This window comes from Atta cephalotes (assembly GCF_000143395.1).
Source record: "Atta cephalotes unplaced genomic scaffold scaffold00062, whole genome shotgun sequence".
In the NCBI taxonomy this organism is placed as follows: Eukaryota; Metazoa; Arthropoda; class Insecta; order Hymenoptera; family Formicidae; genus Atta; species Atta cephalotes.
The window spans coordinates 955,077-969,010 of record NW_012130126.1 but is presented as its reverse complement, the minus strand read 5'-3'; the positions used below and the strand labels follow the sequence as shown (position 1 = coordinate 969,010).

At 37.7% G+C, this 13,934-nt stretch overlaps 2 protein-coding genes across 2 annotated transcripts in view; both read left to right on the top strand.

The window, feature by feature from the left end:
- Positions 1–9,132, top strand: part of LOC105623695 (ribosomal protein S6 kinase alpha-5-like) — a 29,690-nt gene extending 20,558 nt beyond the window's left edge. The window contains exons 2-7 of the mRNA XM_012205077.1: positions 5,023–5,097; positions 5,480–5,698; positions 6,143–6,258; positions 6,402–6,602; positions 6,983–7,420; positions 7,531–9,132. Coding sequence (XP_012060467.1) covers positions 5,023–5,097; positions 5,480–5,698; positions 6,143–6,258; positions 6,402–6,602; positions 6,983–7,420; positions 7,531–9,132 — 2,651 coding nt within the window. The remainder of the gene's footprint in view (positions 1–5,022; positions 5,098–5,479; positions 5,699–6,142; positions 6,259–6,401; positions 6,603–6,982; positions 7,421–7,530) is intronic.
- A 4,307-nt stretch (positions 9,133–13,439) lies between these two features.
- Positions 13,440–13,934, top strand: part of LOC105623673 (lamin Dm0-like) — a 13,570-nt gene continuing 13,075 nt past the window's right edge. Inside the window, exon 1 of the mRNA XM_012205055.1 lies at positions 13,440–13,882. Within this exon, the coding sequence (XP_012060445.1) occupies positions 13,440–13,882 (443 nt within the window). The remainder of the gene's footprint in view (positions 13,883–13,934) is intronic.

The window sequence follows — 13,934 nt, the reverse complement described above, 5'->3', positions numbered from 1 at the left end:
ACACACACACACACACACACACACACACACACACACACACACACACACACACACACACACTCACACACACACACACAAAACATTTGTATACACGATATGTTGTGCATATACTCGTAGTCGAGCCGACGTCGCGACTGGCGAAAGAAAGTAGTCAGTCCCGTTACGAAATAGCGAGTGAATGCCGACTATCTGGGTCAGACAAAAGCGGAACTTCCGCGATGGTGTGCACCTCGCGATCGCACTGTCGTGGATACGCCCTTTGCGAATTAAACGAGAAGCTTTTTTCTCTTCCTGCTGCCTTCAGAATGCATTTTCTGCATTATAGTATAATAAGACAGATGGATAACATAAGCAGTAGCGTACTGAAATAACTAATTGAATTTAAATCTAAATTTACTCTCCTACTGTGCATCCACGAGAATATTATACTTATTACTCCATATTGTGTACGATTTTCAAGTTTCCAACGATCATTTCAAAAAGAAAAGGAAACATCCGGCAGCCTCGGCGAAACTGTAGCGAAATCGCGAAACTTTATGGAATCTCAATCTATTATGCAATAAGCTGGAATGACACGAAATAGCGAGGAGCCTTGAGATCCGTCTTAGAATTTGAACGGACGCTGAATCGCTTAACTTCCCGCACTTTCTTAGGCTGTGGTCAAAGTTTCGCTACAAATGCTTTGAAGCGTTTGATGGATCAATTAGAAGAAAGAATTTTACAAACTGACCAATTAAAAAACGCAATTGCAACATCGCGTTGACCATATCTTTTTGTTATACAATACGGTTATGGAATTCGATACCGACGGAAGAAAGTAGAAGGAACAAGAATTTTAATTTCTCATTAAAATTCTTGTATTTCGTTTAATCTAATGCATATGAGAACATGATATATGTTTCGGAGAGAAAATCCGTCGTGATATTTCTTGCGCGGAGGCCAATTTTGTAAATTGGCATCCCCGGCCTCGCGAGATTACGGTACACATCCTTCCCCGATTGTTTTTCCCTCGGTGCAATCGAGCGTCAGAAAAAGGTAACTCATTATTCACGCAAGTGAGAGGGGCCGGAATGCCGTTCCGAGGTAACGGAGACCGGAGAGGCGAAACTCCGCGCCTCGAAGTCACCGAGCTGAAGGAGGCCGGCCATCTGGATCGCCGCGCCGCCGAATCGAGCAACAAGGCGGATCGGAGAACTTAAAACTTGAGAGAATCGGTCCTCTCGCGTTTGTTTCGGCGAGATCTATCCATGTCCTTGGGAATACGATATCTCCGCGGATCTATCCGCGAACTTGACTCATGCCTCCGGTAAAGGTGGGTCATTCCGCGTTCGCAATTTCTCGGAAGTGCACTTAAAAGTCGCGTGTGCGAACTCGCGAATTCGCGATATATATGTAGAATCGCGAGGTATATATGTAGATAGGTACTTACGCGCCGCGCTTCGCCGCCTGATGCGATTCTCCACCACATCGCTACCTTGACATGCATTCTCTCGGACTGGCAGTCAGGGCCGGGGACGTCCAGGACGAGCCCGACCCTCGTGATTCCTCGCGATTCCTCGCGATCACGTCCGCCATGCATCCGTGTCGCTTTCGCCGACTAATCACCTGCTCTCGATTCCCGTTCGCACCGCGATTACGCAATCGTGGAATACTCTTGAGATCAATTTTGTTCTCGTAAAAAAGAGATGTAATTAGCTTGATCCATATTACTCAAGCTCTAGTATTTCGACTAGAAATATTTCTTATAATGACAATAGTACGAATTGAACTTTCAAGTATGCGATATATTAGCGATTTTTTGAAAATGTTTTGAGGCGTTGAGACGTGAAGACATTTAATTAAATCTCGATGAATTGTGCGACTTATTGGGCTGTACGTCACATTATGCTTGTATTTTTAAGAAATTACTTAATTAGGTGATTAATATGTTAAGTAAATCATTAATGTTAAACTTCTACAATTAGGATTTAATTCTGAACTTGCTGAATGGCATAAGAAATGTGTATACACATAGATTATGACGATTATCGGAAATTTCAGCGGTCTCGGTGAGATCGCATTAACCCTCTGGCGATGATTTTTTTCCATCGATTTAATCGGAACTTATTGGATCTTCCAGCTCCTTTCGCCGCTTCTCTACCGAGAAATGGGTTTCTCTCTTGGCGTAAAAAAGGAAAAGAAAATCCACGGAAGGATATAGAGACGCAAAAGTGAAAGTGGCAATGTTATTAGTAATTTCTGTAACAGAATTGTGACCTACTTGTACCGCAATCTTGAGGTTCCCATTTTTTTGCGTTACCATCGAATGAGTCAACGAAATAAGCACAATGGGGAAGGGGACAGTCTTATTAGTCATCTTTTCCTAATATACGTATATGTATAACCGCAAGGTTATTTTCTTTTAAGAACATCATGCAGGAATTTTTTATTTTTGTGCTGAGAAAAAAAATGCTTGTGATTGCTATAATTTAATCAAAAATTATAATCATTTTTAGTGTCACTATAAATATTTTTGGTATAACTACAAATATAATTATTATTACTAATATTATAGCGGTAATAATTATAAAAATGGAGCTCTTAATAATTATTTTACCAACTCTAGTCATACATATAAAACATTTTTTCTCAATACGATAGTTAACGAAAAGAATTTGAAAGAATTTGAAAATAAATACACAGAGGATAAGTACAGAGGATATACATTTCGATTCTGATTGTCCGTGAACTTTGTGACCCACTTAACTGCTTCGCAATAAAGAGGTAGATAAACAAAGAGATAAGATAAGCGAAAAACGTACAATAGTACAAAGATACGTATATACAAGAGATATGTACAAAATGTAAAAGATGTAAAATGACTCCTAGATGATTAATATTAAGTATTATTAATGCCCTCTTTAATTATTAAAAATAAATATATCTTCTAGACGATCAATAATTGTAATATCAAATATCGTGTAATACTATTGATTGTCTAAAGGTCATTTAAAAGAATGTTACTCGGCAGATGATTGTCGTTTATGTTAGTTAGTGGCTGAAAATTAGGGTAAGAGATCGTGATTAATCGACTGATTAAGTCGAGGCTACTCTGTGGTAGAAAGAAAGTTGCAGTTCTGGGACACTGTGAACGGATATGCTTAGCAGAATTGCTCCGACTTATGAGGTGCAATTTCACGTGCAGCTTCAATGCTAAAGTCTCATGTAACCGGCTTAAAAGATGACTGAGAGGATAAAGATTCGTGTTCTGGGTGGTCCACCCAGAATCTGCGAATCCCAGCTGTCCCTTCGGAATTTTCCCACATGAAACATGCGTCACGCACAGCGTACGACGTACGCTATAAATATTAAACGTATACTTCGCTGATGTTATTTAAACGCAAACACATTTAGCCGAATCGAAATCAATTCTATGTACATTTGCTCGTACGCGTCACGGTATTTTCTCTTAATCATTTATCTCGCCCATTATTCATAGTTCCTTTCTGATTAGCAGCTGTTTTTCTCAAGAATTAAAATCGAAACGAGTATATTTCCGCTATAGATATAATGGGTATATTTTCGATAAAAATCCATTGATGCCGATAAATCGAATGACGACAAAAATAAATAACGATAAAATTATTATTGTAAATTATTTACCGAACGAAAATATTGTTACTCATCTTGCTTCTTATCGTTCGTCACGTTCGCTGCAATAGTTACATACAGTTCCGTGAATTATGTAACGTTGAAACATAATCGCAACTCGAACTCCGCTGCCATGGAATACATGAATGTCTAAAGCCGCACTTGACTCCCTCCCGCTCGTCGCTCATGTCGTATAGTTAACGCTATGTACATACTTCCGTAATTTTTATACCACTTGTTCTTTCTTCGTTTTGAGGTACATTACACGCGTTTGCTGCTTTAATTACGGACAACATATGTCTTTTGATATGCGAAATCGCGATAAACTTGGTCCGCAATGGAGCGAAGCGTAGCTGTGAGGCGCGATTGCGCGGCGAATCGCTCACGCGATATGTATGCACATTCACGGCCATCCTCGCACCTGCCGACCTGTCGATATTAGCAGCGTATCGCAGGTGCTTGTACCTTTTCGCGTGTCACGCATCGAATAAGCGGCATTCCATTCCGAGGCGCCGTCGTCCGGGTCGGTCCACGTGACGCTTCGGCCACATTGAATATATACGATCATCTCTTTCCTTTCTCTCTCTCCGTGCACTCCCGCATGCGACGTCGAGGGAAAAATGAATGCCAGAAGCACCTCATTGTCTCGTTCAGAAGCCTTGTCAGCTTCGCTTCGCGCGCGTCACCACGTTCGCAATCTCTCTCTTTCCTCGTGTCTGGGAATGTGCGACAAACGAGTCGTCGAGGAACGCAAATATCGAGAGGAGAATGCGACCGTTAGGAATGAAGAAATTGTTAATTAGTGTACTCCAGTCCAACCGTTAGACCACTCAGAGCGAAATCGAGTCAATTTATTGTACGTCTCTTTCAATGTACGTTTTTACTTTACATCAGCAAACGTTTGATAGAAATACGTGAAAATATCTCATGCTTTAAATTTCTCGTTTGCAATCAGGGCCCAAGCGAAATTTTATTCTCAAATTTCATCATTTTTGCTCGAAAATTTTAATTTTTATATTAAATAAAGCTTTTAACAAAATTTTAAAAAACTGTTTGATAACATAATGAAGATGTTGAAAAGTAGTCGAATTCTTTTTGAAAGTTTAAAGCAGTAAAAAAATTTGAGTTGAACAAAAAAGACTCAGATTCGATCAAACGAGGAGGGTTAATTACACTTTGGAAAAACAGATTTTTAGAATTTTGCATTGATATGTTTCTTCGATTTCTCTGGTTCGCGTTCGACTGGTGCACCGAGTATAGTTTGCGCGGTTTTTGCGAGCGGAGATCGGTTCCGTAACAATTGTACCAAATTGCCATGATATAACGGATGTCATCAATCGGATATTATCGAGTATCAACCTTTCTCACAGGATTCCCGTTTTTCTGTTACAGTAAATCTAGCGGACAACAGCAGCCAGAAAGTGGACATGACACACTTTGACTTGCTGAAAGTCCTTGGCACCGGAGGTGAGAAATCATTCGATAAAGTGCCTTTTCCGAAACGTGGTCCAGTTTGATAATATTTGTAATCAATCCTGAATCATAACATTTACAACACTAGTAATAACATTCAAACTATTTGTAACGGTTATAATAATAAACACTTCAATTATTTCTAACAGATATTGTAATTTATACCGTTATAGGCATCGAATTTTAAACGTTTTTTTTTTACACGATATATTATACATAAGTTAATTTCCGATAATGCTTTAGATCTTTCTTTCGGACTGTACTATTTTTTTCAATATTGGCATGGCAATATTTCTTAATCTCCGTTATTATTAAACTCTCTCTAAACTGCGACGCATATCACGCTTTTAAAATTGATCATCTCGTTTTCATACAGCTTACGGTAAAGTCTTCCTGGTGCGAAAGAGAACGGGTGCTGACTCCGGACGGCTTTATGCTATGAAGGTGTTAAAAAAGGCCTCCATCGTACAGAAGAAGAAGACGACGGAGCACACCAAGTCCGAGCGGCAAATTCTGGAGGCTATCAGGGACAGCCCGTTCCTGATAACTCTCTATTACGCGTTTCAAACTGACGACAAACTCTGTTTGATCTTAGGTGAGACTCGGCGAAGAACTGAAAGTAAAGGAAAATAAATCTACCAATGGAAAGGACAGAGGATAAATAAAGTAAAAACTAAAATAAATAAAAAAGAAGAAATATAACATACATGCGTGTCAAGTTAAATTTTGCTGAATAAATAATAAGGAAGTTAATATTTTGTCTATACAAAATAATTTCTTAAACAATTTCAGTATTACTTACATTACAGACAAAATAAAAAGATCTATATACGGATAAAATACAAGATTTTATATATTTGTGCAACAAAAATGAATAAAAATAAAAGATATCAATAAAATATATCCTTTTTTTTATTTGAACTATTACATGTATCAAATGTCGTTGTAGATGACACATAAAGAAGAAAAATTTGTTCTATTTCTTTCTTCCCTGAGGCTATAGAACTTCGAACTTATGAGATATTTTTTTTATTTCCAGAATATGTCGCCGGCGGTGAAATGTTTACGCATCTATATCAACATGATTGTTTCACGGAGGACGCAGTACGATTTTATATTGGCGAAATTATCCTGGCGCTAGAGCGCCTTCATGACGTATGTATTAATATACTAATGTTATATGTGCGCACAAACAACAATAATATTATATATCTTTTGACGAGGAATGAAAACAATCCGCATAAACGAAATAAATTAAATTGAATCTATTGTATATAATATTTTATTTGATGTTGCAGCTTGGCGTAATATATCGGGATATCAAACTTGAAAATATACTTTTGGATAAGGAGGGGCATCTCGTGTTGACGGATTTTGGTCTCAGCAAAGAATTCCTACCGCACGAAAGGAATGGCAATGCGCGTACTTACTCGTTTTGCGGAACTATCGAGTATATGGCACCGGAAGTAGTAAAGGCGGGCCCGAATGGTCACGATATCGTAAGTTAACGTTGATACCTGTCTATCTTTTTACGTTTCCAACTCGCATATTATTTCATCCCTATACTTTTGTAGCTTCTTTTCTCGGATGACGACTCGGATGATAATCTGTTTTATCTCTCTTCCTAGAAGATAATTAAATTTTTATGATACTTGAACTTATTAAGCGTATAATTATAATATTTGAATATTAATGAAGAAGCATAAACTAATTATTAAATTAAATTTTCACACAAAATAAAAAATATGTATTTTAATGTTACATGTATAAATAAAATATATAAAAGAAAATGTAATTGTGTCTTGGATATAATTAACAGTAATACAGAATAAAGATATGTATGTTTAAACGTATTGTAATCGAGTTGACATTCTTGTAGGCTGTCGATTGGTGGAGCGTGGGTGTATTAACGTTTGAATTACTGACCGGTGCGTCGCCTTTTACGGTGGAGGGTGAGAAAAATAATCAACAAGAAATTTCGAGGAGGATATTAAAGAATGATCCGCCATCAATGCCGAGCCATCTGAGTGCTAACGTAAGCGATTTCATCACTCGCTTGTTAATCAAAGATCCACGACAAAGATTGGGCGGTGGACCGCGCGACGCTAAAGAGCTCAAAGAGCATCCCTTTTTCATGGATGCGGCACCGGCCTTTACTTGGGAAGGTCTGGAGAAGAAACAGATCAAGCCACCTTTGATTCCCAAAATTTCGCACGAATTAGATACCAGCAATTTTTCAGACGAATTCACAAAGATGAATGTCGTCGTTGACAGTCCAGCGATCATTGATGGTGACTATCCTGACAAACATTTTAGGGTAAGTTTTCTCTTAATTTTTTTCATTATTATTCCGAACAAATAGATAGCCATAACAGTCACAGATTTTATTAAACATTTACAAAATTTCTCACTTGGATATATTTGCAGGGTTATTCCTATGTAGCGCCTTCGATATTATTCACCGACAATGTGGTGAGCAGGGATATCTTTGGTGGCGAAATCAGTTCGCAACGACCTTTGTTGTCCGATCTGTTGAATACGTGTTTCGAAGAATCCACGTTCTTCGAGACATACGAGTTAGACCAAGCGGGACCAGCTCTAGGCGACGGCAGTTTTTCGATTTGTCGACGGTGTCGTAATCGTAAGACCCAGCAGGAATACGCCGTGAAGATCGTCAGCAGGCGAGTGGATTGCAGTCGGGAGGAAAATCTGTTGCGTGTGTGTCAGCGTCACGCGAATGTAGTGAAATTGATAGAAGTCCACCACGATCGACTTCACACATACATCGTGATGGAATTGCTCTCGGGCGGGGAATTGTTACAACGACCGCGCCCATTCTCGGAGCGGCAGGCCAAGCGAGTGATGCGGCAATTGGCATCCGCAGTGCGATACATGCACTCGCGTGGCGTAGTGCATCGTGATCTCAAGCCAGAGAATATCGTATATGTGCATCAAGGCGAAGATTCGCCTGTAAAGATAGTCGACTTTGGATTTGCTCGGATGAAGAACAGCTGCGAGCCGTTACACACGCCCTGCTTCACGCTCCCGTACGCTGCCCCGGAGGTTGTGGCTAACCAAGAATACGACGAGAGCTGTGACATGTGGTCCCTGGGGACTATTCTGTATTTCATGTTATCCGATAATCCACCTTTCCGTACAGATACACCTAACATAGCGATGCGCATCAAAGCCGGTGAGATTAATTTTGACAGTGAGGCTTGGAGTCATGTGTCTCCGGGTGCGAAACAAGTGATGAAAGGTTTGTTGATAATCGATCCCAACAATAGACTCACCGCAGCTTCTCTGGTATATCATTCGTGGTTGACGACGCATGACGCTACGATTCTCCCGGTAACACCAGCCACTGATGCGGTTCACGCGGATAATGCGGTAGCCATCAGTTCAACGTCAACGCACGAGCAGCGCGAGGGTTTCCGGCTGCGCGCAGTCGATGCCGCTAAACTGGCTCAGCGTCGCAAGCACAAACGTTCCAATTCCAGTTCCTCCACATCGAGACCGTCTTCTTCTTCCTCCTCGAGTCCGTCATCAGTTCAGTTGCGTCTACCAAGCGCTACAGCAAGTGCTGCAAACACTTCCACCTCGTCACCAAGCGTCTTCGATTTTAATGACGAAGTTGTTAACGAGTACCTGAGTTCCCTATCTTCTTCTTCCGATTCGAATTCCTCGGTAAGACTTTCACTCCTGCAAGAATTTGAGAGAACCGCGAAAAAGCGGACCAAACGCAATGCCGACCATGAATCGTGTCAATCGATAATCCCGACGAAAAAGCATCGACATCGACGTGACGTTGACAGTGAAACTAGTGGCAGCAGTAGTAACGGTCCAATGACACGATCGCGGAAACGTAAACTCGAACAAATAATAAATTCGGACAGAGATATAGGTTCTGACAATTCCGCGGAGTCGTTCGAGTCGTCCTCGCAAGTCGCGCATGACGAAGGGAATGTCCATAGGAGACATAAAGCTGGCAAGCGGCCGAAACGCCTTGCCACGATTATAGTCGAGTAGAGAATTTTCCTACTTATGCTTGGTCCAGTAACGCTCCAATGAATTCACACTTTGTTTCCTATGCATTTTACACGGTATATCTTTACAACACCGCTGCCTTCTGCGTTCGTACAGAACGCGAACATCGCATCATTCCTATCTCATCAGAGTTTTAGAATATCGTATATAAATATATAAATAGCTATAACATAATTATGCCATCCCATTTTCTTAAAAAAAATCTTGGTCCATTTTCTATTTAAATAATTATATAAAATTGAAAAGTGCATTCTTACGATGCTAATTTAAATATATTGGATAGATACCAGAAATGGACGTGTATAAAACGATATATCACTATGGTCAGGGTCTCAACAAAGTATCAACGTTTCTCCGCGAAGATTTGCGCAATATACAGAATTTATTATGCAGTGTACAGAATTTTATTTTTATTACTTCTATTAGAGAGAAACAGAGAAATGTAAAGTAGGCGGATGCAAATAAGATGGTGAATCGTTTTGTTGCGTTAAACTGGGATTGTCTGTGATTATAGTGCGAGGACGACAAACGTTGTAAGTTATTATAACTTATTACACACTCCCGTTAAAATTTTCTTCCAAAAATTCACTTCTGTGTGATGTTATCGATAATCAATCGATAATCATAAAAATGATGATTAGTGATTAACTAGCCAATACGAAGAAAATTTTAGCGATTGCTTATAACGAGTGTATATGTGGTATATGTGCCTCAAAAGCTCATTTCATTATGAGTACATTAAAGATATTAATGTAATAGAAATGACACGCGATTACGCGAAGATAACAAGAGCAACTGTTATTACCAGTGGTACCTCAATCAAGAAAAAGGAAAAAAAAACATATTTAAAAAATACTATTTGTTAAAAAAGAAAATATAAATTAAGCACTCTTTTACGAATAGTGTTATTGAGAACAATGACACATATTTATACGATTAAAGAAAATTTTGTTTATATAATTATATACATTATATTCTATTAATTTTTACAGATGACTATAAAAAAAATGACGATGTTAATTGACGATGTTGATAGATAATAAGTAAAATCGAAAAGAATTTCTATTCAGTATTTAATTTTTTTCGTGTAGAAGCGTCACACACTTTGATGTATTTGTGTAGTATTTGACATATGTGACAATTTTGAGAATGATGGAAATGAATGAGTTGCGATAAAGCATTCGGAGCCCGAGAAAATGAATTAGATTTAATTAAGCCAGATTATAATTTTGTGATCCAATGTGTTATCGTTAATTCGTGATTGATATAATTCCTTATAATTCGAGAGTTGACTAATTATCGACTTACATAAGTGAAGGAATTAGTTCCAACAAATTACTTCGTATTTATCCCCTTTGTTATTTTTGTACTGCATTCTATCAAAATTTAAAATATAAAGGATGTGTTAGGGAAAGATATTTTTTTCAGGCAGTTTTGTATCACGAAAAGGGGATTTATAAGAAAGAGCAACACATTTCCGGCCTTGATCTTTGATTTTGTTAGATTGCTGTGCTTATACTAGTGAGATAATTGTTTTAATTGATGTGTAATAATTGCTGTGAGAGATGAAGTAACAAAATGGTAAAGACTGAAATGTGGTTGTATATCAACTCAGGGAACAGACACGTTAATTGAGTAACGTTTTGTGTTATCTGTACGAGATAGCGTTGTACGAAAAAAAGCATGCTTCTACCAAAGATGACTGAAGCGACACTCCTCTGTTAAACCAAATAAAGTACGGTGTGTAGCGGAGAGAAGCTATGCGTGAGATATTATCGAATTTATAACATGTATATAATAGTTATTATATATATAGATATCTAAAACGTGAAAATGCTGATGTAACAGATTATATCTATATATTTAATATATCACATGTCGCTAGAGAATCATATTCTTTAAAAACAAGGAGAGATCTATACATTTATACATATATTATACATTTATATATATATATATATATAATATGTATGTTATATATACATATGTTTACCATATACCATACGTATACATACATATACATGTATATATACATATATATCTTATTCAGAATCCTAAAAGTTATTTAAAGTCATAAGCTTTATAAGTTACATCGGTTTCCTCCAGAACAAATTTTTTTCTATGACTATATTATTACGTTACACGAACATTCTTTTTCGGGGTTCAAAGGATGTATACATATGTATATATAAATATTATAAATATATATTGAACAGTTAAATAAGTCGAAGCTTGTATCATACGAGAGTGCTGTTCTGTTGCTATAAATACGTAAAAGAGACACCTACCTTTGTTACCACTGGTTGTTAAAATATATCATAATGCAATATTTATTTATAAAACGCTGTATGTTGTTTTAAAACCATGTTTCAACCACTCAACTTGAAATTATCAAAAGACTATATTCTTGAAATAAATTCTTCATTATGAAGATAATTGAAGAAATTAGTTTCGTTAGTATAACAGTCTAGAGAGTTTAAAATTTCTGAAAGAGAAATATTTTTTATATAGAAATTTTTTATATAGAAATATTTTTATATAAGACAATTTTTATCATTTATTATTGTCATCATGTTCTGAAAATTAAATTAATTAGGGAAACAATATTGTTTTTAATAAATAATTTAATTTCTTTAATATAATTTCTTTAATATAATAGTTTACGAAAATATATAATTATTGAAAGATATTCTATGCAAAAATATCTTTCGAGTGAGACAATTCTCACAAAATGTTTGGATATGACAGGGCAATAGGAGTCAAGCGATAATTCTTGTGCAAATCAATACTGTTAACAAAACAACTTTATTAATAATTAATCCGTTTACATGTTTCAACCACTTTTGAACCATCTTCGGAGACAATATGATGTAATAACAAAAATTTTTTTACAAATTCATTTCAGTGAGCCATCTTCACTTATTAAGGGAAACTATAATATAAAAACAAACTCTAATAACAATTTAAAATGTATTAAAATCATTAAAAGGTAAATTTATTATATTATATTATATTATAGATAGAGAAAGCAAAAACGATTTATTATAAAATAATAGAAAGTAGCTTACTGAAATAAAAATTCACAAATATCACAAACATTTAAATTCTATCGATTTAGTCAAAAACCAGTCTTTGATCATTCAGCGAATCAGTGTCAATTATGTTGAAATTAATGAATAACTTTTAATATATCTAAAACGTTAATCGCAAAGAAAAGAAAAAAAGAAGGGAAAAAACTTTGATATTAATTATAGTCCAGACGGACATTAAAACCAAAATTAAATCTTTACTAATTTAATCTTAATGTAACAGAAATTGAGACAATTCTTATCACATTTACTAGTTTATTATTATATATATAAATTCTAATTAAAAATAATTTCTTAAGAAATGTAGACAATACACTGTGAAATATTGTTTTAAAATACTAATAGCTATAAAATTATAAATTTATTATTAATTTTTTCGCTTTTTCATCCTTCAATGTATTCTTGACAAATATTTCACACGAAAATGTGTACGTACAAAAATACTATAAGTAGTATTTGTTACATATATTAAGACTTCTCTAATATTTTCACATGCAATATTTTTCGAGAATAAAACTCCTGAATCATATGTCTTATTCAAAGTACGGAAAGGCTGATTAAACATATGATTAAAATAAAGAAATTTAATACGTGCCGGAAATCCCAATTATTTCAACGATCGCGTTCAAATTTAATGTCTCTTCGATCATTCATTGCAATTGGTTCATTCTGTAGCCATTCTAGTACTATCGATATTGGACGCTGCCAATCGTATTGCGCGACATTGAGCGCAGTCGGCTGGATCGTGAGAGGCGATAGGTCGATCGCGTGGCGTCCCTGCGACGCCACAACCAATCATTGCACGCGGCGCTTCTTTCCGGTTAATGGCGGCGCGAAACCCGGCTTGTGATGTGGCGTCGTCGCAAGCAAGCGCACTAATCCGACCGTTGGCTGGCGCTGCTTGATCCGGTAGTGCGCATTTGACTGCGAGGTGTGCGAGATCGTTGATCAGACGATCACGGAGGTAGTACACGCGTTCGCTCGATCGACACGGACGCGCTGACGTTAGACGTTATCAGCAACGAGTTGATGATACGCTAGACACGGACGCGCCGGTGTTCCCTCTTTCTCTCTCTCTCTGTCTCACTCCCCCTCAGTGTCGCCGAGGGTATCTAATCGAGAACGACGTAGAGTGCCTCGTACGAGACCGCAGGCGCGAGAATTCGCGTGCAGGCTAGTCGCGTACTTTCCGCAACAACAATGTCAACGAAATCAAGCAAGAAGACCGCAGCGGCAGCCGCAGCCGCCGCTTCCGCTTCTTCCGCCTCCGTCGCCTCGTCGTCCTCCAGCATCCAGTCGCCGCCACCAACTACATCGACGCCAATCGGCCGGCGACCCGGCAGCCCGCTTAGCCCAACCCGATACTCCCGGCTGCAGGAGAAGCAGGATCTACAGAATCTCAATGATCGTTTGGCATGTTACATCGAAAAGGTGCGTCACTTGGAGACCGAGAACTCCCGGCTGACCCGAGAGATGCAGACTACTCAGGAGACCGTCACCCGGGAGGTCTCCAGTATCAAGGCCATGTATGAACACGAGCTATCCGATGCGCGAAAGCTGCTCGACGAAACTGCCAGAGAACGCGCCAAGCTGGAGATCGATACCAAACGTCTCTGGGACGATAACGAGGATCTCAAGAGCAAGTAAGTTTAATTTACGTATTTATATATATATATATATATATATATATATATA